This window comes from Caretta caretta, chromosome 17, assembly GCF_965140235.1.
Source record: "Caretta caretta isolate rCarCar2 chromosome 17, rCarCar1.hap1, whole genome shotgun sequence".
NCBI lineage: Eukaryota > Metazoa > Chordata > Testudines > Cheloniidae > Caretta > Caretta caretta.
Window position 1 is genome coordinate 9,816,352 of NC_134222.1, and position 27,123 is coordinate 9,843,474.

Consider the following 27,123-nt stretch of genomic DNA (forward strand, 5'->3'; position numbering starts at 1 on the left):
TCTGTTTTGGGTCAGAACCCCCAATTTGAGAAACACTGGTCTCCCCGGTGAAATCTGTCTAGTATAGGGGTAAAAGCACACAAAAGTCCAGATTTCACGGTGGGAGACCAGATGTCATGGTCCATGATGCGTTTTTCATGGACGTGAATTTGGTAGGGCCCTACTTATATATGCAACTATACCCCCCCACACCCCCTCAAAAAAAAGTATCCCGATTTTTCATACTTGCTGTCTTGTCACCCTAAGCTATCTCACTCATTAACAACAGAATCATTAGCAGAGTTGCAATTACAGATCTGTATTGCTGATGGTGCAATAGCCAGAAAAAAACCTAGCATGTCTTTCAGATTGTAAGAGGGGTGGAGGGGGGAATGTGAAATAAGCATCTTTCCGCAAACTGATTGGATCTGGTTTCAAGTCACTCAGAGCTAGTGAAAAGAACAGGAGGACTTGTGGCACCTTAGAGACTAACCAATTTATTTGAGCATAAGTTTTTGTGAGCTACAGCTGGTGAACTCTGTTTGTTTGTTTGTTTGTTTTTTCAAAGCACCTTCCTAGAAAAGTGCTGCTCTTAAAGGGGCAGGATGCCGTAGGTTTATGGAAACCTGGGAGTGTTACTTGCAGCAAACCATCCTTATCTGCGTCAGATCTTTCTTTGTAGCAGTTACTGCTCTGTCATTGGAAGGTGTCATTTCCTGTTGGTAATCTGACAGTTCGTACCTCTGGCAAATCTAAGGACCTGCAAACTGAAAAGTTAGCAAAGAACTTGACTTCGTTTCGTTTTCTTTTCTTTTTTTTTTTTCCTCCTTCTAATCTTTCCATCTTTAGTTGTCAAGTATTTTCCATCCATACAGTGGCAAACCAGCCATTGCCTCTAGCTCAGGACACGTGTTGCTATTTCCTGTAAGCAATGGCATCTGACCCAAAGTTCTAATTATTATGTTACCATTTGGTATGAGATGTAGCTGTTAAAGCAGAAGACAAAGAGCCGTGTCAAGGTTCCTCCCCCACTCTGAACTCTAGGGTACAGATGTGGGGACCTGCATGAAAAACCTCCTAAGCTTATCTTTACCAGCTTAGGTCAAAACTTCCCCAAGGTACAAAATATTACACCCGTTATCCTTGGAATGGCCGCTACCACCACCAAACAATTACTGGTTACTGGGGAAGAGCTGTTTGGACGCGTCTGTCCCCCCAAAATACTTCCCAAAACCTTGCACCCCACTTCCTGGACAAGGTTTAGTAAAAAGCCTCACCAATTTGCCTAGGTGACTACAGACCCAGACCCTTGGATCTTAAGAACAATGAACAATCCTCCCAACACTTGCACCCCCCCTTTCCTGGGAAATGTTGGATAAAAAGCCTCACCAATTTGCATAGGTTACCACAGACCCAAACCCTTGGATCTGAGAACAATGAAAAAGCATTCAGTTTTTACAAGAAGACTTTTAATAAAAAATAGAAGTAAATAGAAATAAAGAAATCCCCCCTGTAAAATCAGGATGGTAGATATCTTACAGGGTAATTAGATTCAAAAACATAGAGAACCCCTCTAGGCAAAACCTTAAGTTACAAAAAAGATATACAGACAGAAATAGTTATTCTATTCAGCACAATTCTTTTCTCAGCCATTTAAAGAAATCATAATCTAACACATACCTAGCTAGATTACTTACTAAAAGTTCTAAGACTCCATTCCTGTTCTGTCTCTGGCAAGAGCAGCACACAGACAGACCCTTTGTTCCTCTCCCTCCTCCCAGCTTTTGAAAGTATCTTGTCTCCTCATTGGTCATTTTGGTCAGGTGCCAGCGAGGTTACCTTTAGCTTCTTAACCCTTTACAGGTGAGAGGAGCTTTCCCCTGGCCAGGAGGGATTTCAAAGGGGTTTACCCTTCCCTTTATATTTATGACAAGCCGGGACTCTTCATTTCTGTTCCCAGTTCTTCCACTGACTGGCTAGTGTTACTTAAGCCAAGATGCGTAATGTCTTTGGCCCCGATCCATCCATCATTAAGGGGGGAGGGATAGCTCAGTGGTTTGAGCATTGGCCTGCTAAACCCAGGGTTGCGAGTTCAATCCTTCAGGGGGCCATTTGGGGATCTGGGGGAAAAATTGGGGATTGGCCCTGCTTTAAGCAGGGGGTTGACTAGATGACCACCTGAGGTCCCTTCCAACCCTGATATTCTATGATTCTAAGTCATTAAAGTTCAGCACATGCTTAAGGTGTGTGAGTTGTTGTCCCGTTGACTTCAGTGGGATGTCTCACGTGCGTAAAGTTAAGCCTGTGCGTAAGTGTTTAGATGGATGCGGGTCTTATCCAATGTTCCTTCTAATTTTTGACAGGCCGTGTGCACAAAAAATTTCTTTGGTGCAAATGATTGTGCTTCTGTACAAATTTTTGTGCACGCGGTGTTCCACCGTGTGTGCGAGGTTTAGGATCTGTGTGTGCGTGCACACGCACGCAGCTTAGAGGGAACATGGTCTTATCCATCAAATGAGGCTGTGAGTGGTGAATGCTTGCCTGCCTCATAAGGGTGTGCTTGAATTTAATGGAGGTCTTTGGATGTGAGGCATTAGGGAAGGGAGCGCTGCTCCTTCCAGGATCATACTGCAGGGGAAGCTGGACAGGTTCACTTCCCCCACCCAGCATAAGCCAGCAGGTTATGTAACACTGATGAAACGAAAGTACTAGATTGTGTCTAAATGCTGGAATTTGAGGATGAGTGCTACCTCTGTGACAGGCAGCTGTGTCTTGATACTCCAGGGTGTCTGGTGTGGGGTAAGCTACAGGCAGTGGCTAAGCGCTGGTGATGTATGGGGACAAGTGAGAGGCGGAGAAGTTTTGAATACAATTTTTGTGGTTTGCAACTTTTTTTTTTTCCAGCCATAGATGGGGGTGGGAAGTTGTATTCTTGATGGACTCACCCCATTAATACACATTTCTGTCTCTCTCTCTTGTCATAAGGCCAGCTTTATCAAGGCATGTAAAGATGCAGATAGGTGCCTAGTGAATGTTACAGAAGTTGCCTAAGTGAATTAATCTTTCCATGTTTAGGTTGTCAAGTATTTTCCGATGAAGTGAGCTGTAGTTCACGAAAGCTTATGCTCAAATAGATTTGTTAGTCTCTAAGGTGTCACAAGTCCTCCTTTTCTTTTTAAGTGAATTAGGTGTCTAATCGCCATAGACTTTCAATGCGAGTTGGACACCTAACTGACTTACCTCCCACGAACAGTCCCTGGCAGTTAGGAACCTAAGGCAGGTAAGCACTTCTTTAAATCCCACCAGGCACCTCTCTGCATCTTGGGTACCTAAATACCTTTATACATCTAGCCCCAAGCCAGTCATGCACCCTATCGGAGGAAGGAGGTTTATTTCGGTTTTGAAGCTCATGGCTACAATTGGGAAAAGGGAACGGTTTCTGTTGCAGTCATTTGAAGGAAATTTTAGCTGGTGGTTTAAGACTCTGAGGAGTTGAAACAATGGCCTGGCCAGATGCCAAGGGAAAAACCTCCTGTTGTCCTTAAGCCGCACTGTGCTGGTTTTCTGTCCATTGCTAACACTGATATTGTCGGTGAACAGGTGGGGAGTTAAAAGAAGATCTGTTGTGGAATCCTTCTGATGCGCGCCAAGAGAGCAGCTCTGCACACCCTGCAGAACCCTCCTGTCTGCCAGGACCCACGTGGACTCATGGCATACTGCATCTTTCAAAGGGCAACAGCCAGCAGGTGCGCTCTGTTTCCGTGTCTGCTCTACCTTCTTCGGATTCTCTTGCCTTGAGCCAAGGACCATCTAGCTATTCAGACCACTTCCTGGAACCGTTAGCCTTCCCCACCCACAGTGGTCGAGTAGTATTTAGGACTCCTCACACCATCACCATCACACCGCCGACGACACCTCAGTTAAAGAGGCGGCACAAATTGAAACCTCCACGGACTCCGCCTCCGCCTTGCCGGAAGGTCTTTCAGCTGCTACCAAACTTTCCAACGCTCACAAGAAGCAAGTCCCATGAATCACAGCTGGGCAACAGGATAGATGAAGTTCCTCCTCTAAAGTAAGCACTGGAGTTTCCATCCTCCTTCTTCTGGGGGGGGGGGGGGGGGCTGTGTTTTACACATGGGGCTCTTCCTTTCTTTCTTTGGCTGCATGTATCATTCCAATTCCCATATCTCCAATCCCAGTGTAACCAGGAAGTCTTGTCTTGGAGGTTACCCAGACCTGTTATAAAGTGAAAAAGACCATATGTTCTAAAGAAGTGTCGCTGATGAAATTGACATATGCTTGATACAAACGCTGTGCAACTCTTACACTAGTAAGAAAAGGAGTACGAGCGGCACCTTCGAGACTAACCAATTTATTTGAGCATAAGCTTTCGTGAGCTACAGCTCACTTCATCGCATGCTCACGAAAGCTTATGCTCAAATAAATTGGTTAGTCTCGAAGGTGCCACGAGTACTCCTTTTCTTTTTGCGAATACAGACTAACACGGCTGCTACTCTGAAACCCATCTTACACTAATGCTCTCCATCCTGTGCACGAGGTTAACAGTACAGTAGGCCCAACCCACAACACCGTGTACTGCTGTCTCATCCGCTCTCAAACTAAGCTGGGTTGGATCAACATCAGTTCTGGTGTGGATCCAGATTTTGCATAAGGTGATGTTTGGTTGTGGTGCAGAATCCATATTGATGGATGCCCTAGTACAACGTTAATTGGCTTTTGTAGCTATGATGTCTTTCAGATCACACGTGATATAGGGGTTTGGATTACTTGCTGTTACTGAGGATATCAACACTTTTTTTTTTATGCAAGAACATTTCTGCCAAATTCCATATACAGCAACTATGTACACAGTTTAGCTGGCTATTGTGTCTTCCACTCCTTGTCCGAAATTGTGTTTTAAGTGTTGCTGTGGCTTTTAAACAGCTGCATCTCAGTGATACACAAAACTATATACAGATCTTCTTATTTTTTTTTTAAATCCGTTTAGGACTTTTGATATGCTTTGTAGATATTTTGGGATGAAAGGTGTTCTGTTAATGCAGCATTTGCTTATTTATGCAAATGAGCATGAAACAACCGTCCCACAAAGTCTGAACGCCCCCCTGAGTTTTGGGGACGCTTGGATCAGGAACCAAACTTTGCAGCTGGCACCAAACCAGTACCACTTAGCTAAACCCTCCATCCCTTTGAAGGAGTTCAGAGCTGAGACCTATTGTCCAGCTGGGACCTGGCTTTACTGAAGGCTTTTACGAAGGAGTTGGCTATGAGCTGCTATAGAGGTCAGTAAGGAAGTTGCATCCTCTTATATAAAGGGAGGGAAGGAAAGTTAGCTTTGTTAGATATGGTTACTGGTGCATATGAAAGATTTCAGTACAAAACCGTGTGTGACCATGTGATAAACTCTGCGTAGCTTTTATATGCAAGTGCAAATGAAGTGTGTATTGACCCACACACACTGTTGGGGCCTCTAACGACAGCAAGTATGCAGGTTGATTTTTGTTCGTTTAGCAATGGGTGAGAGGTATTTCCTTGAATTGAAAAGATCTGTAGCCAGCTACAGCTTTGCTTTAAATCTAGCGGTGAAATCCTGGTCTCATTGAAGTAAATGATAAAACTATTGACTTCAGGGGAGCCCAATGTAGCACTTCATTGTTGCGGAGACTGTAATGGACCAAAAAGGCCGCCTTCATCCTCCATATGCCTTTGTACAGCTCCATGCACTCTGTTTTTGGCATGGAATGCATAAATGATAGAATTTACAGCTGGGATTTTCAACAGAGCCTCAGGGATTTAGGCATCAAAATCATATAGGTGCCTAGATCCATTAAGCTCCTTTGACAATCCCCGTCTATGACTAACATCCACGTATGCATAGTATGTATGTGTAAGGGGATCTTGCACTCTGTCCAGTGAATTTTATCATTCACGCGCAAAGAGAATGTGCAAAATATTGTGTACGCCGGTGCAAAGATGCCTGTGCCAAAAACAGAGGCCATGTTTTGAAAATAGAGTCTTAAAGGTTGTAATAAAGACCTTTGCATTTAAGGGAGGAGTTTAGATTGTCTGTCACGTGATTACTTGTGTTGAAAATGGTTTTCTTTCTTTTTGTCTTCCAGGTTTGGTAAGAAGCAGATTTTTGGGGGGCAGTCTTCACATCCTTGCCTGTGGGGGAAAGAACGTCTTGTCTTTGTGTCTCCAGTATGGTCCTCTTTTTATGCTACCTTTTTGGAAGGCCTCGGTGTAGAGCGGTTAACATCAGCAGGCGTTTTGCTTGCATGAGAGCTGCAGGCGCAGTCCTTATTCGTTAACATGAGCTCTTCAGATGAATAGAGCAACAGAAAGAAATGCTGATACTGTTGGGTTTGGACCAGCGTTGAAGGTGTTCTGTTTTTAAATTTCCCCTGTCATTCCAGACTCCTGGTGTCAACGTCTGTTGGTATTTAAAAGCTCTAATTTCATAATTGTCCATTCAGCATCCGCACGTACCCTTGCCAGATCCTTCTACTTAGTGTAATGTTTCTTAAATTTCATGTAGCCTTGGCTTGAGGGATCATGCAATGCCTGTATTTGCAACATGGGGCTTTCTGAGTAAGTAGCCAATTTAATCCTCACTTAAGGCTCAGCTGTGCAAGGTGCAGAGCACTCTGGCTCTGAACCAGCAAAGCACTTGGGCCTATGCTTAGCTTTAAGCATACGAATAGTCCCATTGGAGTCCATAGCTTAAAATTGAGCATGTGGTGAGGTGCTTTTCAGCATCAGGACGAGCGCTCGGCAGCTTGCAGGATCAAGCTGCAGCCCTTTATCAGGGTACTTACTGTCCCAACCCGCTGTTCAGTTCAGCGACATGCTGTGGCATGACAGCAGTGGTCGGACCATACAGGTCTGTTTCATGAACCACTGCCTTCGTCATGAAGCTAACCTAGAAAACCACTTGTCCTTTAAAACTCTTTAGTCTTCCTGTAAAAAATAAAATAAAACTAAGGAGATTTTCATGTGCAATATATGGCCTGGTAAGCATTTAAAAAGCATGGCTGGTTTAAAACACAGTCCTAGCAGTTACTTTCCCAAAAAGAAATTAACCTGAAATGATTGGAAATGTAAACATCCCCCTCGTGGAGAACTCCTATAGAAACCAGTAGAGTTCTGTAGCTATTTTGATAGGATTGTGTAGAGATTACTTTACTTTAGAACCTATGGAATGGAACAGAAAATGAGTTGTTGGTTTTTTTGTTTTTTTTTAGGTCTTTTTAGCTATTCTGTTTAAAGGTCCTCACTCTCTATTAACTTATGTAGGATTTAAAAAAAAAAAATCCATAGAAAGATCACTTTCTCTTACATTCAGTAAGAATTTTCTTTGAGTTTATATATCCTAACCAAAGTTCCGAGCCTTTAGTTCAAAAACACTAGGCTTTGGTTGACCATCTCATTACGTCTGTTGTATGCAAGCTGTCATTTGTCCACCAGGGGCACCCGCTTGTAGGCTCCCAGCCATCACCTCTCTTGGACGGAGACCCTCCTCTTTCCCTCCTGACTGGGTTGTTTTCCATGCTGCCCAGTTCCCTGCCTATGCTGTGTTATTCCCAGCAAGCCAGACTGCCTAAACAGGCCAGCATCTGCATTTTGCTCTCTCTCCAGAGACTATAAACAGCGTAATTGCCCCCAGTTGCAAGCTACCGCACAGCTCTCTCTAAACGAGAACCTTTATTCTTAAGGTGAAAGCATTACAGAGAACACGAAAACCAATACAAGAACCACCTCACATGCTAATGAGTTTACCAGAAATAATCCCGAACTCCATCTAGGGCTCTGGTAGAAATCAGTGCTTCAGTCCCCACCAAGGGGTTTTCTGTGGTTACAAGTTCATACCAGCTTTAGCTCAGAACAGGCATCCCCATGCACAGGTCACTTTCCTTTGTGCAGCCTGGCTCTTTGGTCTACAGATTCCAGGGATAGGTAATCAGTAGACAGTGGTCCCTTCCTCAGGGCATAGCTTCAAAAGACTGGGTTTTTGCAGAACCTGGAGAGTGGGGGGAGGAATTTGCATTCACCTCCCCTTAGCTGTTTCCCAGGAAATCCACTTCACATGTATTGTCCCAAACGACCATTCTTATCTGCTACTTTGTTCAGAGCAGTCCTTTGATCAACCAGGCCCACAATTATTTAATACAGTGGACTCCAAAGATACTTGCACTTAATTCAGTGTGGGTTTTCAAGGCTATCGCAGGAAATAATTGCCATATCAGTCACGCAAGCTGCTGCTGCTTTTTATAAAATTGTTGACATCAGTCAAGCATTGTCTGTGATGTTGGAGAATGTAGGTGCCTTGGACTGTCGACACAGCCCACAGCAAGCCTCCCAGCCTGGAACAATAGACGTGGGCTAGTACTCTTAAAGACAGCTGTGTCTGCAGCGCTCTGGAGTTGTGGCTGGAGCTTGGGCTGTATATTTTTAGAACGCTAGCACTAGTGTGAGTCCTGCAACCCAAATCTCTGGACCCAGGCTTATGGCTGCCAGCTGTGTTAGACGTACAGTGGAACATTTCAGTGAGGCCTTAATTAAAAAAAGGATCTGGTGCCACCTAGGGACCACATGAGAGACTGATGCTAGTGGGAACTGTGCTCACAGACCTGGGCCTGTCGGTGTTGTATGACTATATAGTGTCGGGTTTTCCAGTATGTTAATATTTAACATATAGCCTTATTTGGAGGCAGCATTGCCTACTAGATAGTGCTGGATTGGGACTTCGGGAGACCTGGCAGCTTTTCCCAGCTCTGCCACTGGCCAACTGAGTGACCTTGGGCAAGGCACTTCACCTCTGTGCCTCAGTGTCCCGAACTGCAGAATGGGGATAATGATTCCAACCTCCTCTGTAAAGTTCTTAGTGATCTATTGATGAAAAGCCTATATAAGAGCTCGGTATTAGTCATAGTTAAACCATTATTTGGTGGTCCCCTTCCAGATCAAAGCTGCCCTCCTAAGCAGGCATTTGAAGTTAATTGAAAATTGAGAACCTGCAGGGTTTTTTTCCCCCTTCAAAATCTGTTTTAAAGTAACATTTTCTTGCTAATATGGGGCTAGAATTGTGTAAGCTTTACTGCTGTTGGAGTCTCAGTAAGGCTGCTCATGTGAGTCAGTGCTCCTCAGCATGAGTAAGCATTGCCCAAAATCTAGCGATTAGTATTGAAAGGGACAGGAAGTCCTTTCAGCCTCATGTCTGACTTGCCTTAACATTTCCCACCAGCCTGTTGTTGCTTAAACAGTCCGCCACTGATCCAAATATTTGTTAGCAGTGTCTGATGTGGCCTCCTTTAGGGGATGCTGCATTTGCAGGCTGGGTGGACTTTTCCCATCTCTAACCATGATCCTGAAATAATAGTTAATAAATGAATAGGGAAAAACAAATCTATAAATCCACATGCCCTTATTAAATGGAGAGCGAGGAACCAGCCACAGCTTATGCTGGGTCCATACCATGAAGAGAGCATCTCCTGTGGCTCTGTAGCAACCAGTGAACTATTCCCATGTGTGCTACCATAATGAGTGACCCTGGGGTGTAAGGCCAAGGGCATTAGGTTCTCGACTCCCGTTAAATTTCAGTGGGTGTTGGGTGCCTGACCCAGGTGCAGGGGAAGGAGCGCTAGAGGCATGTTACCGATCTCTTTTGGAAACACACGTGTATTTGGGCTCCCTTGGTGCGATTTGCTGTTTGTTGTTCCCTTAGAAATGAGATTTTCATGTGCAAATTTCACTTCAGATTTCTAAAATGGTCACAAACTGTGGGCATTAACTTTCAATTTATTTATTTTATTTTATTTTATTTTATTTTAAATCTAATTTGTTCCCCATCAGATTTCCCCCAGGGATCCCCTCAGATGGTACGAAGAGACATTGGCATATCCGTAACACACAGGTAAACACCAACACAAAATACAGCAGGAGCCGCAAAGGAAATGAAATGGATGTTGCTGTAATCAGAACCATCACATTTTAGTGCAGTGTATAGCTGACTGCTCTGAGACAGAATTTTAAGGTGCCTTGGGTGCCTCCTTTGGGAAGTTTAGCCTTGACTTTGCATTTCCTGGATTGCTATTTGCTCTAACTCTAATGTCCTTAAAAGGCATTACACATTAGAACTATTGATGGGTCTCTGCAACCTTCCCTTCCCTCTTACAAAGTTGTTCATTTGGGATCCTGCCAATGTCTTGCTTATTTCTATTGCAGTGGTGCCGGAGAGCCCCTGCCATGAACCATGACCCAGTTGTGCACGGGGCTGCACAAACAGAACAAAGATAGTTGCTGTCCCAGAGAGCTTGCAGACCAAAAGGAAGGTCTTGGTCTTAAAATGGGAGGAGCACATTAGCCCCTCCCCTACTTTCCTCCTCCCCTGCCGTGCTCCCTCCAAAAAAAAACCCCAACAACTAACCAAGAGGGAGTATGTTTAGCAGTAACTATTGTCCCAAACAGTAATACAGGTTTTATGTACGTTTGCTCTGCTGTCCTGCTAGAAAGGAAAAAAGGTTAATCATAACTTAGGCTACAATTCCAGTTTGCAAAACTGCACTGAAAAATGGCAAAAATCTCCTTCTGGGAATTGAACACCAGCGTGTGTGTGTGTGTGCATACTGGTTCTTCCTGACAAACAAGCCCTGTACGCTCACCTATGAGTTGCTGTAGGCTGAAATTGACCCCAGTACAGATGGCCAGCACAAAACCTATGGCTGTCCTCTGCACAAAGGTCACTTTCATTCCCTGAGCAGGTGCTGGCTTCCTTAAATACCTTTTTATTAAAAAAATAAAATAGCCACTTCCATCAGTGTGTTTTCCCTTTTATAAGAGGCCACACTGTAAACTGGCTGTAGTTAAACAGTGGTGTTTCAGGTAATGTTTGGTTTTCTGTTTAACTGGCCCCAATATAACACTTTTCCCCCTTCTGCTCAGATTCTCTACAAAATCTTGGTTATCTCAGATGTGCCACGTGTGTCAGAAAAGCATGATGTTTGGTGTGAAGTGTAAGCACTGCAGGTGAGCACCGAATCCTGGTCCCTTACTGAAGAATGTTTTGTGTCATTCGATTTATTATTGATCTCTGAGACGTATTTGTTTTGCTTCTTAGTTTGTTACAACTTCAGGCCCTGCATTGGGGTCCATCAACACAGAGTGGTGGAGGGAGAGGAAACATGACACACTGACTAGAGAGGTGACTTGGGAGACCCAGGCACCACTCCATGCTCTGCCACAGGCTTCCTGTGTGACCTTGGTCAAGTCACTTAGTCTCTCTCTGCCTCAGTTCCCCATCTGTAAAGTGAGGCTAATAGCACTGTCCTACCTCACACGGGTTTTGTAGGATAAGTGCATTTAAAAAATGTCATGTGTTCAGATCCTACAGCAATGGGGCCATATAAATACCTCATATAGCTAGGCTACATCTGGGTGCAGACCCTGGCACACAATCAGACCACAGGGAAGCACTGGGGCCCTGCTAGTTTGCAGAACTTCCTTTGAAATCCGCATGCAGTGTGCCAGGGGAGGCCTGGACTGGATCGTCTGTAACGAATTAGTCGCTATCTAACGAGTGTGTGTGTGTCTCTCTCTCTCTCTCCCCCTCACAGATTAAAGTGTCATAACAAATGTACTAAAGAGGCCCCTGCTTGCAGAATATCTTTCCTTCCCAGTAAGTTTGCTGTGAGTTTCAGCATTTTATCTTTCATCACTGATGTGATCGCAATGAGAATCAGTCTGAATAAACTTTCTCCCTCCCCTTTCAGTAGCAAAAATAAGAAGGACGGAGTCTGTCCCTTCTGATATTAATAACCCTGTGGATAGACCTGCAGAGCCGCAGTTTGGAACCCTTCCAAAAGCACTAACGAAAAAGGTACTTGGTGAAACAAAGCTTATGATGTGTCTCCGCAATTGAACTGTGAGCCCGTCTGGGGAAGATGCAGCACCATCATTTAGCGCAGTGACAGCTGCATAATTTTTTCGCACGTTTTGTTTCTGCCTCTCTGTGCAGAGAGTCTTGGTTTCAACGTGTGACATGTTCCACTTGTGAAATGTGGCTTCTGAGCTGCTCCAGCCCTCTGCTGCAGGGGGGGTTGAAATCTAGAACCAAAGCAATCGAGTGGAAAAGAGCACGGGTCACACATTTTCAGTCACAGTGGTGGTTTGATGGGAAACTGGGGTTTTGATCAAGAAAAATGGTTGTGAAAAAAGGCTGTTTCCTGCAGAAAATTGATATTTTTGTTGAAACGGTGAATGCTCAGAAACCAAGAAGTTCCCAATTTTCAACCAAAACCTGAAATATTTTGGTTCCAAATAGCATCTCCCGTGAATTGTCATTTGAATGTCCTATGCTCCTCCTTTCATCCATGGGCCGGGCTGTCTGGCCAGACTGCCTCTCCTTTGACGGGCCGTGGCCAGGGGCTCCTATGACTCACCACTGCCCCTAACCAAGAGGGGTAAAAAGTGACCCATTCTGGGAGTTGTAGTCTGGCCAGAGAGCCCAGCCCATAGAAGAGAATGGGAACCTCAAATACCCGGATTATAACTCCGATGAGGCACTGAGATGCCATTTTGTATTCAAATATTTAAGTTGTTGTTTTTCTGAAAAGTCAATTTTCCAAGGAATAAAAACCTTTTCCCACCCCCCCAATCCAGTTCTAAGGGAAAACCTGTATTAGCCCAGGCTGTCTGTCTCCCTCCCAGTGCAGGGTTGTTTCCTACAGTGGATTTCAGAGGGTTCCCAGTTTGTGGGTTGTGACCCGTGGAGGATTGGGAGTAGGTGCCAGAGTCGTGACAACCCTGCCCTTTCCATGGTGCTAAATGGGGGCAGGGTCCCAGCAAGACCCCCATGAAATGGGAGGGAGGGGGTAGTGTGGAAATTGAGAACTACTGGTTTGAAGGCTCAAGCGATGAGAGTTTCCACCTCTGGGCAGGGAAATGACAAATGAGCTGGTGAACGTTACCTTGCCGTTTGCCCAATGCCTTAGTGTGACTGCTGCATTTGTCATTCACAGTTGAAACCGAGAGGGAGGCAACCTACAAACAAAACTGCACAGCATGGTTGAGAAACTGACTTAGCAAATGTGCGCACAATGGAAATGTGTGAAGAGGGTAGAGGATGTTTTGAAGTGGGATGGGTTGCACGGCATAAAAGAACAGTGGTTCCATGGGGGAAGGGGATAACTTGTATGTAGATGTATTTGCTTTGTTTTGTCCCCCAACCAGAAGCAAAACAAAGATGCTCCAAAAATCCCGAGGCCCTAACTTTCAGTAGTGTTGAGCATCCACAGATTCCAATGGGATGTGCAGGTGCTCAGTAGCTGTTAAGAATCCATCCCCCCAAACTTCCCTGTCCGTTACCTAATAACAGGGTCTTGCTGTGTCTAGGTGATAGTTTTCAACTAGATTAGACTGCAGGTAACAAGTTCCTCCCGTTCACCTGAAGAATTTGGTGGCCCTGCTCCCCTTTTTTCTTTTTCACTCTCTGTATAAAGAACCCCACACTCTTAATTTTGTCTGTGATTCCTCAGAACACCATTGAGTGTCCGATCCTGCTTCGACTGAAGTCATTGGGAGTTCTTCCGCTGACTTGAGTGGGAGCAGCACTAAGGTCTTGCGCTGAGATTTCAAAGCTGCTTAGGGGCTTTGGGTGCCACATTCCCATTCATGCTGAGACCATCTGCTGGCTTTTCCAGCCTCCTGCCCATAAGGATCTCATGGGAAGAGCCTACTTCCTTGCTGTTTGCACACAGCGACAGTGATTGGCTGATCTGCTTTGGGGGGAGTTGGTGACCCATCAATAAGCGTCTCCCTTTCCTCAGCAAAAATCACTCAGTGGCTTTTGTTGCTTTTGCAGGATCACCCACCAGCAATAAACCATCTAGACTCCAGCAGTAACCCATCTTCTACAACCTCTTCCACGCCGTCTTCTCCAGCACCTTTCCAATCTTCCAATCCTCCCAGCGCAACGCCTCCCCCAAATCCCTCCCCCATGGGCCAGCGGGACTGTCGGTTTCACTTTCCAGGTAACTGATTTGTTTCAGGAGAACTGTGGATGGTCAGACTTCCCAACTTCCTGGGCAATGCTCTGGAGGCCAAGGGCATGGCCTAGGTACAATCATAACCCAGCAAGGACATGTGTGCACAGCCCTGCCTGTGCAGAATAGCACCACTTCTACTGCCTGGGGCGATCTTGGCTAGGATACAGGCCTGTGTCAAGCCGGCTTTTGCAGTGTGCTTGTTCCCATTTTGGAGTCCCTAACTCATGCTCCTAGGTATCAACCAGAACCTGGCCTGTTTTACAAAGTGTTTCCAGGTCCTGCAGGGGCTCTGTAAATGGAGGGGGATTTCTGTCATTGTTGGTCTTTGCATTGGGATGGAGGGTGGGCACTCATCAGCTAATTGCGGCCAGGCAGAGAACCAACTGCAGAGTAAAATAGCTTTTGGCTCAGTGATTTAGGGGGAAGACGGGAAATAGACTACCATGCGGAAGACCCTCAGTACTTTGCATTCTTGACTTATGCGTTTAGTTTCTAGATGATATAAGATACGGGCAACACTTCCCATGATGATCTGCAGCCATTTGATCCAGAGTAAGGGTCCTACTCCCCCATAAGCAGGCTGTTTCCCTACCTAGCAGGCATGCATGTTTGATGCCGAGTTCCACTGGGGGAGCAGGATCTACTCCCCTCTCCTCCCTCGCACAGGAGGTTCAGGCCCCACAGCCTGGCATAACTTCTAAGGTCGGTGAAGACCCTGGGCCTTCGCACGGCCATTCTGCTGTACCTCAGGAGCTGTGCTGCCATTGGCCGACTCCCCCTCACATCTGTTCAGCAGCAGCTGCACAGGACAGTCAGTGGAAATGCTGCCTCCAGCAGTGTTCACACCTGATCTGGTTTCTAATCAGAAGCATGCTTTGCTTCCATGGACTTCTAAGAGCAGTTGCTCCCCGGGTGTCCTCCCTTCTCCCCAAGAACTCACGTAAAGAAACTCCCCTATGGCCTGCTGGTGGGAGAGGACTCCATGGGTTCCTGGGGGACTGACATATGTGCAAAGGTGTCACTCCCTCCACAATGCCCATCTATAACCAGATAGTCTGGTGTCCCCTCCACTGATGTGAAACAGAGGGAAAGAATTGGTATCTGCACTTGAGCTCCATTTGTCCTGCTGCAACCAGGAGGCAGGTAAAATCTCTAGGCAGCTTTGGGGAGGGGGCAGAAAGCTTTGACTGTGAGATCAAAGAAGGGGAAAAGCTACCCTGACTTGCACATCTTGTGCCTCTCTGCCTTGTTTCATGCTGTCTGAAATGTGTATGGTTTTAAAAGTTGTTGAAAGTAAAAACTACCTACTCTGGAACAAAGTTCACTGAGAGAAGTTTACATGTCTTCAGTCGTCTTATCTTTCCAAATTCCCCTCTTTTGAAAGAGCATATGAAAATTCAGTGACTTTCTCCTTGGTTTGTTTATTCTTTGCACATTGGTGTGTGTGTGTGAATGACCTGAAATCATGAGCAACTTGATTAATGTAGTGAAGAGTGGAAATGAAAGCCAGGAAAAAATTGTGCTTTGTATAAACACTGTTGGTCATCCATGTTGTTCATTATGAGTGCTCGCCTGTGAGGATTTTTGAAATGGCCGAGTCAGACATCTGTGGTGGGAAGTGTTTGCACTATGAGTGCGTTACAAAACACACTCTGCAATGAGTAGCATGAGGTCAGGGGGACTTCTTGCCTGACTAAGTAATACAGACAAGAGCCAGGGTTGCATTGTCAGCACATTTCTTTGCTGGGGTCAAATTTCATTCCTTTGGCCTGGAAATCTTACTTGGTGCTATTTAAAATAGCCGTGTTGTTTTTACCCTAGAGATAGCTGCATTTTTCTGTCAAGTCTTTGATCCATCACTGGAAGTTGCTGTTTTAAATGCAAAATCTGTTGTGATAGCCAAGACATCAACTGGAGAAGAAGCAGGATTTGATTACACAAAACAGAAACCTACCTGCTAATTCATTGGAATAAAATTAGCAAAAAGAAATGTGAATGGGCCAGATCCTCGGCTGGTGTAAGTTGGCAGAGCTCCACTGAAAACAAGGGAAGGGCAATAGCAGACAGCCATAAGAACATAAGTCACTTCATCTCGGTTTCCCCATCTGTAAAATGGGGATAATGACACATCCTCCTTCTGTAAAGTGCTTTGAGGCGTACTGATGACAAGCGCTATAGAAGGTTTAGTATTCTCATTCGTGTGCCAATATACACCACCTGAGGGCCTAACCATTGTTCTTAGTCTCCCCATCTGGCCACATTCACTATCCGTAACTCCGCTTTCACCTGATTTGATTTAATCTGTCATCCTGTTTAGTCTTTCAAACATGCATGTGCTGAAATCCATCCACTGATCTGGCTGGTAATTAATCTACTAATCTGTTGCTCAAACAATGAGTTGGGACTAATTCACTGAATGCGTATGGGGCATTTGCTGATGCTATCTCTTGACACACTTAACTTGTTTTTTTATTATTTCCTGGTGATTTTTGCTGTCCTTTTTTTATATATAAAGCTGCCTACTACATTCAGCATAGACAACAGTTTATCTTCCCAGGTGAGTTCATTGCTTTAAATCTGCTAACCAGCTTGTGCCATTTCTGTCCAAATTAAACTATTTTTAAATCTTCTGCTTTTTTTGAATGCTCCTGCTTTTCCAGAAAAAAGCTTTCTCGTGTCAACATAAACAATAACACTAAGCCATTCTTTCCTAATGTGTGTGTTTCTTCTTTACATTTTAACGTGACATGGATGACTTGTTTAGCTGTAACAGAGGAGAGTCCCATCGGAAAAGTCTATGTACCACATTGATGTTCCTTTGAAAAATCTTATCCCTATTTTCCGAGAGCCACATCCTCAGCTGGTGTAAACGGATGCATCTGAGGATCTGGACCACAGGGATTTAAGAAAGATTTAGTTGGTTCAGGTCAGACACTTTCATAGCTATTGGTGTGGAGCTGATTTTAAGGTTTGTTCATCTAGAAGATGCAATAGTTGTTCTACTGCTACCATCAATAGAACCCATTTAAAAATTCACCCTGTTCCTTTCGGAGTCTTGTTTGGGTTTTTGTTTTTCAAAATAGGACCTTCGTTAGGGAATGTATTTTTGCAGGGTCTGCCCGTGCGTGCAGTAGGTTAGGTGTGGGGTGTGTGGGTGTAGTAGACTGAAGGAGGAAGTGCAGCAGTGACTGTGAGTGAAAGTTCCCGAACCCCCAGTTCCCAACCTGTTGGGCACTAGAGTGGGCCCTTCCCTGAAGTTCATAGAATCCTAGAACTAGAGGGTTAGAAGGGACCATCTAATCTAACTCCCTACCAAGGTGCAAGATTTTAGACATAACAGGTCATGTTCCTTAGCATGTGTCTGTCACACCCTGTGATTGCAGCTTGTGTAGACATACCTGAACTAGCTTTAATATAGCTAGCTTGGGTGATGGAGCAGTGATGGAGCATACTTTAGTGTGGGTTAGCTCGGGTGATGGAGCATACTTTAGTGTGGGTTAGCTCGGGTGATGGAGCATACTTTAGTGTGGGTTAGCTGCCAGAGTGATTATGCAGGGTTCTGAGTTGGCCTGTACTACCCGCACGCCCACAGCTTCGCTGCTCCATTACCTGAGCTAGCTAGATTAAAGGTAGCCTTGGATCTGTCCATACGAGCTGCACTCACACCCAGTGATTGCAGTGTAGCCGCACTCTGGAGTCCACCTCTGTGAAGTGGCTAATAACGATGGTACCTGCCTGTCTCGCAGAGGTGTCTGTAAACCACTTAGAAGGCCTTGAATGAAAGGCAAAATATTTTTGACTGAAGAATAAGATACTAATCTAATCAATAGTTACAGCCTCCTGTTTCTACAACTGGTGCTCTTCACAGGAGTTCTTTTGAAATCCAGTTTAAATTCAGATTATCGGTGAGAGGCAGGCTTCCTGAAAGAGACAGGCTTGGGTAACAGCTTGTGGGGTTGCTATAGAAAATGGGTGACCTAAGCCAAGCTGACACTGGGTGGTGCTGACGAGCCACATGGGTAAAGCAGTCAATTGTATATTTTTCATCATGAGCATCATTAGAAACCCTATGCAATTGGGTCCCTGAAGCTGGCTCCAATTCTGCAAGCAGATGCACAAGTGCTCAACTTTAAGCCCATGACTAGTATTATTGACTGCTTAAAGCGAAGCACATCCAGGTAAATTTTTTTTTCAGGATTAAGTTAGCAGATGAGTTGAATACTTCACAAAATGTTGTTATAGGTGGTAATTGAACAAGTAAATCAGATTCAGTCAACATGAATGTCCATAATTTAGCACTATGCTGGTTGTTCATTGTTTACTTAATATACCTGCCTGTGTATTTCCTGTATGAGAAATAAATCCACAGTAGTATATGGTAGGGATTAAGCATGAAATACGTGTATTATATTTTATTTTATTTTTTTTAGAAATTCCCAGCCCCCCACAAGTAATACAGCCACCTGAAACAGCTGAAGACACTAAGTAAGCATTATGTTTCTTTATCCTTTTTGTTCATTTCATAGCTAACTGAAAAGGTAACACTTTTGTTGAATGGTTAGAGAAGAGGGACTAGTAGGCAGGACTTCTGGGTTTCATTCTGAATTCTGCAATGGATTCATTGTGCAACTTTGGGGAAAGCACTGATCCATTTTATAAACTTGGTAAAGAGAGGTTATGATGCTTACTCCATCACTCCATGGATGAAAGGCTCCCTGAATGTGCAAAGTCTTTGTTTTTAATCATTCGAAATGGTCAGAAAATGTGAGGAGAGGTTGCCCACAGAAAACTTTTTTAAAAAATCAGTTTTTCATCAAAATTTTCCACAGAAAATTTACGGTTTACTGAAAAATGTTGGCCAAAACCTAAACTATTTGTGGCTGAAATATTTCTTTTTACATGCATTTGGGGTTTTTTGTTTGTTGACTGCAACAAAAAAATGGTTAATTGAAAAAACAACTTTCTATCAAACAGTTTCAACATATCTTTGGCCAGTCTTGCCTTATCTTACCTTAAGGCTGCCTCCCTGGGCCACTTCCTCCCACCCATGCTCTTGCCAAAGTCTTAGTTTTTTGCCTCACAATAGTTAAGCAAAAGATGATGATTGAACCATCAGCTCAGGTTTTTGTCCCTCCAGTAGAAGGTTTCTGCAGCGCCCTTCTCCAGGGGCTCTCAGGGTAGATCTCTCTCTCCCTCCCTGCCCTCTCAGGTGCCTTCTGAGATGCCTGGGGTCAACCTCTAGCTGAAACACGCTCTGCAGGTGTGGCTGGGTGGGGGGTCTCCTCCTGTGCTCAGAGTTGCTCCTTCCCCTTCAGTTCCAGTGTGGGTTTTATATACCCCATCCCAGCTAATTAAATTGAAAGGGTAACAAACTGGTGACTGCTGGGAAGTGGGGTGAGCTGGTTGTGTGACTGCTGCTGGCTTCAGTGTACCTTTTGGGTGCCCCAGGGGAGATCAGATAAGTCCAGTCAAATGGACGTTGCAGGGTTTTAGGATTTACAGAGCATGGTACGTCCGGCTCTAAGCATGCTTTGGGATCTGGATTGTAGAGATCACAGCCTTTGGGCGGATCACTGTTCATCGTCTTTGGGAGTTAATAACACGATAGCCAGTACTCCATATTGCTCTGTCATTGTAGGTGCATCTGCACTAAGAACTTTAGGTTGCCTGGTATAGCAATAGCCAGTAATGGTGCCGCTGTACTGCTGCTAAACTGTTGACCATGTCATGAAAACCTATTCAAACCCTACCTGCCCTCAGTTATCACTGGTGCTACTACTTGTCCAGATGTTCCCTTGCTGGCTGTTGCTGTAGCAACAGGCCCTTCTCCTTCTAGTATAGACAAGGTCTTAGTGGTGGTTCAGTTGCACATCGGAAGTAGTCTTCTGAAGTTCCCTGCCTGCTAACTGGAGAATAGAGCGCCCTCCTCTGATGTGGTATGTTAGGAGATACGCTTTGGTTCTCTTCTCAATTCTGTTGGTGGCGCTGAAAATCTAAGCAGCAGCCCAGCTTCCTAGCCTGAGTCCATATGCCATCATATTTTCATTGTAAACCCATTTTCTCTTGATAGTGCTGATGAACAGCTGGACACAGAGGGGGTTGAAGAGCCTGATGCAGAGGTATGCTTGTGAGTGAAATGGACCACCTCTCTCTTTGTCCACTCTCATACGCCGTCACAAAGGCTGTATTACAAGCTAAATAGCAGGGCAGTGGTCTTCAGGATATGACTACTGAAATCAGCATGGCTTTCCTGTGTAATGAAATAGAGGTCCGTGCTACAAAATATCTCCTTTAATAACCCACTGTTCATGCTATAACTGGGTTAGGATGCAAACACGTCGGTATTTTTATTTGGCTACATCTAACTTGCCTGCCTGTTAGCTATTCCCTTTCCAATTGTACTAAGGAGCTCTTTTGTTGTTCGCTCACTTCTCAATAAATTGGCAGGACTGTTTGGTGCCAGTACCAGGGTTATAGTTTTCATCTAGAAAAAGCCTTTGATTGCAGTGATTGTTGGAGGTGCATTTGGAGTTGTTGTGTTCTTTTTGTTTTTTAATTTTTTAAAAACATTTTTATAAAACAACTCTTAAATCTGCATGTCATATCTATGCAGTTAAAATCTGAGACTTCCAATAAACAGTCCGATTAGCTCATGGCTCCAATCCAGCAAAGCACATGCTTAACTTTTAAGCAAGTGAGTAGTCCCATAGACTTCACTGGGATGGCTGCTCTACTTAAACACGTGCTTAAGTGCTTTGCTGGATCAGGAAGTAAAAGTGGATTGCTGTAGGGCTGGGCGAACCAGTTTTGTTACAGGCTTTAATCCAGTGACCATTGTCTTGAATGAGAGTCCTGCAATTGGGCTTTAGATCTGGCCCAAAATGAGAATCTCGCTTCCAACTCAAATGGAACATGGTCTTGAAGTTTGAAGAAGCTTTTGGTTCCCCTTTTTGAAAATCAACTTTACATTTTCATTTGCGGAATTTGGGTCAAATCCTGAAAAGTGCTGAGCACCTACAAGTCCTGCAAAAGTCCATGTCTAGTTTCAAGTGCTCAGCACCACATGGGATCGAGCCCTCTAGCTCCAGCCAGAAGTGCTGAGATACCATGAGAGAGGTTCTTCTTGCAGCCTTCCCAGCTGCACTTTACAGCCTTGGGAGGTTAAGATCAGCTTCTAGATTTCTGGGTACTTAGCCAGATCAAACCCACAAGCTGAACCCTTTGAGGTTATCCCATCATTAATCATCTTTGGAGTTTGTTGGCTGGAGGAATACAAATATAGAGTGCGCTAAGAGGTCAGTTACCAACTACCAGGTGGGACTCCAGTGTAACTGTTGTTCTCCCCACCCACCACCTTTTCTGATTTGCAAACAGGTCGAAGAACAAGAGACAAATAAATCGGAACCGGAGGATGATGAGGACGAGTTAGATGACTTGCCCAGCAAGCGGCCACACTGGAAAGGGGTGATCTCTCGCAAGGCCAGCCAGACCAGCGTTTACCTGCAGGAGTGGGATATTCCCTTTGAACAGATTGAGCTGGGGGAACCCATTGGCCAAGGGCGATGGGGGAAGGTTTACAGGGGGAAATGGCACGGAGAGGTGGCAATCAGGCTGTTGGAGATCGATGGGAACAATCAGGACCATCTCAAGCTCTTTAAGAAGGAGGTGATGAATTACAGGCAGACCCGACATGAGAACGTGGTGCTCTTCATGGGGGCGTGCATGCACCCCCCTCATTTAGCCATTATTACCAGGTGAGGACATAGAATTTCACCACAGCACTGCTATGATTTTCACAGGGCTCTTATTGCGAATCAGAAAGCAGATGTAATGTGTAAGGCTCTGGGTTGGGAGCAATGGAGACAAATGTCACCTCTCCACAGGCAGGTAAAGCAAGAGCAGTAGTAGCATATGGTTCCAGCACCCTGCCCTGCCAAAGCGACTCCTCCCATGTGTGGGAAGGACTGGCGGTTGTCCAAGCTTGATGCTTAGTCACTCTTTGACGTCTCTGCTGACCGAAAGGTCTAGAGTGCAAAGTACTATTTAAAGCAGGTCAGGCTACCACAGTCTGGCCTCTTGTGTTTGGAAAAAAAGCCTGTAATTTATTTTTTCTCCCATCTAGGGAGCTCATTCGTGAAAGCAGAAATGTTCTAAGAGTCAGTGCGTGGACCTGATCTGTTTACAAAATGCTATCATATGAGCTGTCCTTTTCGTTCCGCTTCTAACCAAACTTAAGAAAGACTCTTGGCAAAGCAAGAAACAGAAAAAAGTAGTAGTTCCCTTTCTCTTCCTCTCATAGTTTTTAGCAATTTGTGTACAGTACATGCTTAGTTTATGCCTGGTTTTCATTTACACTGCTCCAGAAGTTGCAAAGAGGCCTGAAAGTGGCAGTGCCTTGAAGTGGGCATTTACACTCAAAATAGTGTAAAGGGGCCTATTGTAAATGAGAATCAGGCCCATTTACATTTTTTAGACACTCTCTTTTGTGGGGGAGGGTCCTGTGTTATAAAACCCTGCCATCAACATCCTATGAAACTGACAGATCGAGCACTTTCAAGTCTAGATATGTATTTTTCCCCAAGGGAAAGAAGTGTGAATGTTTAGGAACTTGCATTTTTCACCACATTGTCTCTTCTTTTTTTCCCCCCCGTCCTCCTCCCCTTTTCTTTGTAGCTTTTGCAAAGGAAGGACGCTTCACTCATTTGTAAGGGATCCCAAGGTATCTTTGGATATTAACAAAACCAGGCAGATAGCTCAAGAAATCCTTAAGGTAAGAGAGAACACTAGGTGAATGGAAGAGGTTGTTGGTTTCAGAATTAAAACTTTCTGGTGGCTTTTGAGCTGGGCATCATATTTGCAGTGACATTCCAAATCCTGTAGAAGTCGGGAAGTTAAAACCCTGGATTAGGTTTGTCCAGAACTTCGCTGGTGCCTGCAAATCATTTGAGTAAAGCTTGTGGCTGATTGCTCTGCCTTAGGCCTTGTCTACATTTAGAGTTTGCCTTGATTTCAGCCACCAGCATAGCTTCATCAGTGCAAGCTGCTATTTGACAATGGGGGCAGATACTCAGCTAATGTAAATGGTCATAGCTCCATTGAAGCTCATGGCCATCAATGAAGCTATGTCAGTTTACCCTAAATGAGGGTCTGCCCCCTGGGGCTTATCCCACTTTTGAAATCGGGGCAAGTAGCACCAGCGCAAATTGCAGCCAATTGCACCCTACCCTGACTACAGTACGTGCTTGCAGAAGGTAGCTACACCGGTGGCTGTAACTGGAGTGAATCGCCAGTGTGGATGAAGTCTGTGATAAGAATTCTGCTATAATAAGAGGAAGAAACTCTCTTTGAATGTCCAGGCGCTGCCTCATTAAGTCATGCAAGATACATCACCATTATCCTAATATATAAGAAGTGATCATAACCCTGCTCTGTACAGTGCTGTGTTGAAGTTTTTGCTACAGACCTCTCCTCTACTGTTTGGAATGCAGATCATCAAAGCCAGTGTTATGTTTCTTGGCTTATCTGGGCTTTTCCATGCTGGACTAATCTCACATTCTGCTTCTCATGAGTTAATAATTACAAGGCATGCCAAATGCAAGGCTCTCTTTGGTTTTCTTGGTCATCTAGTCTGTTCCTTGGGGCTGCTCGAGTTTACTGGCTGTTTTACTACAAATGCAGAGTGGTCCTTCTAGCATAAGAATGACTTTTTCCTCTTGGGCAGACAACTCTTCCAGTTGACCAGGAAACTCCCAGTGTTTATGGATTCTGTGAGATGTTTTTATAGGACAATGCATGGGGCTGTGACTCAGGCAGCCTGCTTTCTGTTCCAGACTCTGCCCCCAGGTTGCTGTGTGACCTCCGGCGAGTTACTCATTTAACTTCCTCAATGTGGCTCTGATGAAAGCTTCTGAAATGCAGCCAGATATGCCAAATGCGGATATGCCAAATGCAGCCAGATATGTCAAAGTGCAGAACCAGAAGCCCTAGGGGGCTGAGTTGTGAAGGGGAAGGGGGTCTGGGAGCTGGGTAGCGCATTAGCCTGAGACTCAGAAGACAGTTTCAATTCCCTGCTCTCCCACAGACTTCCTGTAAGTCACCCAGGCTCCCTGAGCTTCCCCTCTGGAAATAGGTGATAATAGATCTGCCCTACCTCACAGAGGTGGCGTGAGGATAAATCTGTTAAAAGAATGTCACATACAACCAGGTCATATGGAAATGGGGGTTGTGTAAGGTAGGGTTACAGCCAAGTGTGTCAATCTTTTCCAGGGCATGGGGTATCTTCATGCAAAGGGGATTGTGCATAAAGATTTGAAGTCCAAGAATGTCTTCTATGACAATGGCAAAGTGGTGATCACAGACTTTGGACTATTCGGTATTTCGGGTGTGGTTCAGGAGGGAAGGTAAGTTAAGGGTTAACGTCTCTAGTCCATTTCTGAAACAAGAAATGGTGACCAAGTAGACAAGGGGCCAGATTCTGATCTCCATTACACTGGTGTAAATCAGGAGAAATGATTTGCTTTAACAGATATAGACACCTAACTTTAGACACCCAGGTTTGAAAAGTGGTGTGTGTGTGTGTGTCTAACTGTCATGCTAAGGCACTCTGGCAAAATAAAGGGGTCTTAAAGCAGGAGAAAGGGCCCCCCCGGAAATACCCCTTCACAGACGCCCTTCCAGCATGTATAGAGATGACATAAGGGCTCTGTACCAGCTATGCCCCCTAGCCCTTAGTGTTTGAGGCAAAAGAGGGGGTGTGTGGTCAGAATTCATTACACTACAACCCTCCCCTGCTTCCCAGAGTCTGTGGGGGACCATGGGAATTAGTATAAGATAGAGCAGCTTCCAGGTTGCCCTAAATTACATCAAGGGCTGAGCAGGCCCCTGCACAGCCTCTGAACATAAGGAGCAACTGCAGGAATGGAGCCACCGAGAATTAGGCCCAGTATATTTCTATGGTAAAAAAATAAAACTTGGAGAGGAAATTTTCAGAGTAAAAGACTTCCCATCAAGAGTTCCTGCAGCTAGCTCTGTGCTGTGGCCAATTATAACATGCAAAAGGGGTTAGCTAATCTCACTTCCTCCTTGAACTAAGGCGTGAAAATGAACTGAAGCTGCCCCATGACTGGCTGTGCTATCTGGCCCCTGAAATCGTTCGTGAGATGTCTCCTGGGAAAGACGAAGACAAGCTGCCCTTCTCTAAAGCTGCAGACGTCTATGCTTTCGGGTAAGAATATGAATCACTGGTAGATTGTAGGGATGCGTGAACCCGCTAAATTATGGCCTGATCCAAAGCAAAGGGAAAGAACCACATTCATTGGAATGGGCTTTGGATCAGGCCTCAAGTACAGAGAGCTGAATAATGGTGCGTTTTTCTTCTGTGCTGTTCAGTCCCCTGCTATAAAAGATGTAAGCCAGCAGACGTTTTATCAGAGAGGAAGAATTACATTGTGGTTATACATTCCACGGTATACATCTGATGAAGTGAGCTGTAGCTCACGAAAGCTCATGCTCAAATAAATTGGTTAGTCTCTAAGGTGCTACAAGTACTCCTTTTCTTTTTGCGAATACAGACTAACACGGCTGTTACTCTGAAACCTGTCATTGTGGTTAAGGCACAGGATGGGGAGGCAGGAGTTATGTGTTTTATTCCTATATGATATTGGTCCTGTTCCATAAGTGATCGGTGCCTTAGTGTCCCTATCTGTAAAACAGGGATGTCAGTACTCTGTCTTCTTCACAGGGATGTTGTGAGGCTTAATTTATTTACTGGTGTTTCAGGACTGTTTGGTATGAGCTCCAAGCAAGAGAATGGCCTTTCAAGAGCCAGCCAGCTGAAGCACTCATCTGGCAGATCGGAAGCGGAGAAGGAGTGAAGCATGTCCTTGCTACAGTTAGTGTAGGGAAAGAAGTCAGTGTAAGTGGAAATCCTTCCAAAGAACCATTGATCAGAGATTCTGTAACGGGTCTGGAGAGGAGGGGGAAGCTTACTTGAAGCGTCAATCAAAATTATGAAGGAAAAGGGAAAAACACACTCTAAAAATCAATAGTACCTTACCAGCTATTTTGCCCCAATTCAGATATGTACACACTCAGGTACCACATGGCGTTCTGGCCCAGTCATGGACCAGAGCTTCACTGCGCTAGGCACTGTACAAACACGGAACAAAAGGTTGGTGCCTGCCTCAAAGAGCTTTACGATCTAGCTGCCGTTCTCACGGCAAAATGCATTCCCTTGCCCCAACAGAGCAAGGACAGAGAAGGAACTGGGTGCTTAGCTCATCGGGTGACAACCTGGCCTCAGTAAAGTCAATGGCAAAACTCCCCTTTATTTTGGTGGGGTCAGGATTTTACCCCATAGTTTTCCTAAGCATTTTCTGCAGATTTATACTCAACAGACTTATCCCCAGACCGTTCACTTGGAGGAGGATTGTGTCAGATAGCACAGCTTTTGTATCGAGGTACATTTACCTCTCGCAGTAAGAGCCCTGGATGTCCCCCTGGAACCTCTGTGGTTTGCTACAGAGGAGAGAAGTGGCTGCATGGGTGTCAAGCTCTCCACACACTGGATCAGAACCCTGTACCAGCTCCTCCTAGGACAGTGCAGCTGGGATTTCAAGAGGAGCCAGGGGAGAAGGGACATCACGGTCACCGGGTTGGGATTTCTTTGATCCTGTGGCCGCAGTCCTTGTTCAAGTCCAGGGGCTGGAGTTCTTTTTGTGGAGAACCTGCAGGGTTGCTCTGTATGCTGCCCACATGCTGGAGTAGGTTTCAGCCTCCAGGTAGTTTCTCTCACACAGCTCATTCGTGCAGGTGCTGGACACGTATGTATTCAGGAGGTGGGGTAGATGAATTTCACTCGAATAAAGAGCAAAGTCAAGATTTTCAAGTGACTGGTGGCTTTGGGCACTCAACTTGAGAGACTCCAATTTTCAGAAGCCGCTGAGCACCTGCTGTCTGAAAATCAGGCCCCTTCAGGTGTCATAAGTTGGGTGCCCAAAAACAGAAGCCCTAGTCATTTGGCCCCTGTCACTGACCTCATGAACTAAACAGGATGATAAATAACCCCCCAAAAATGTCGTCCTCA

The 27,123-nt window shown here is 45.0% G+C and overlaps 1 protein-coding gene across 3 annotated transcripts in view; it reads left to right on the forward strand.

Moving 5' to 3' along the window:
- The window catches only part of KSR1 (kinase suppressor of ras 1), a 115,714-nt gene that overhangs the window by 75,215 nt on the left and 13,376 nt on the right, over nucleotides 1–27,123 (forward strand). For 2 of the 3 annotated variants that reach the window (XM_048823671.2, XM_075120850.1), the window contains 15 exons: nucleotides 3,580–4,051; nucleotides 6,117–6,121; nucleotides 9,850–9,910; nucleotides 10,939–11,022; nucleotides 11,610–11,671; nucleotides 11,766–11,872; nucleotides 13,856–14,024; nucleotides 16,555–16,596; nucleotides 18,470–18,524; nucleotides 20,110–20,158; nucleotides 21,414–21,793; nucleotides 22,713–22,809; nucleotides 24,306–24,439; nucleotides 25,132–25,263; nucleotides 25,818–25,953. In XM_048823671.2, coding sequence (XP_048679628.1) covers nucleotides 3,580–4,051; nucleotides 6,117–6,121; nucleotides 9,850–9,910; nucleotides 10,939–11,022; nucleotides 11,610–11,671; nucleotides 11,766–11,872; nucleotides 13,856–14,024; nucleotides 16,555–16,596; nucleotides 18,470–18,524; nucleotides 20,110–20,158; nucleotides 21,414–21,793; nucleotides 22,713–22,809; nucleotides 24,306–24,439; nucleotides 25,132–25,263; nucleotides 25,818–25,953 — 1,985 coding nt within the window. Of the gene's footprint in view, nucleotides 1–3,579; nucleotides 4,052–6,116; nucleotides 6,122–9,812; nucleotides 9,911–10,938; nucleotides 11,023–11,609; nucleotides 11,672–11,765; nucleotides 11,873–13,855; nucleotides 14,025–16,554; nucleotides 16,597–18,469; nucleotides 18,525–20,109; nucleotides 20,159–21,413; nucleotides 21,794–22,712; nucleotides 22,810–24,305; nucleotides 24,440–25,131; nucleotides 25,264–25,817; nucleotides 25,954–27,123 lie in introns of those variants that run through there. The other variant, XM_048823670.2, reaches the window with a different exon arrangement.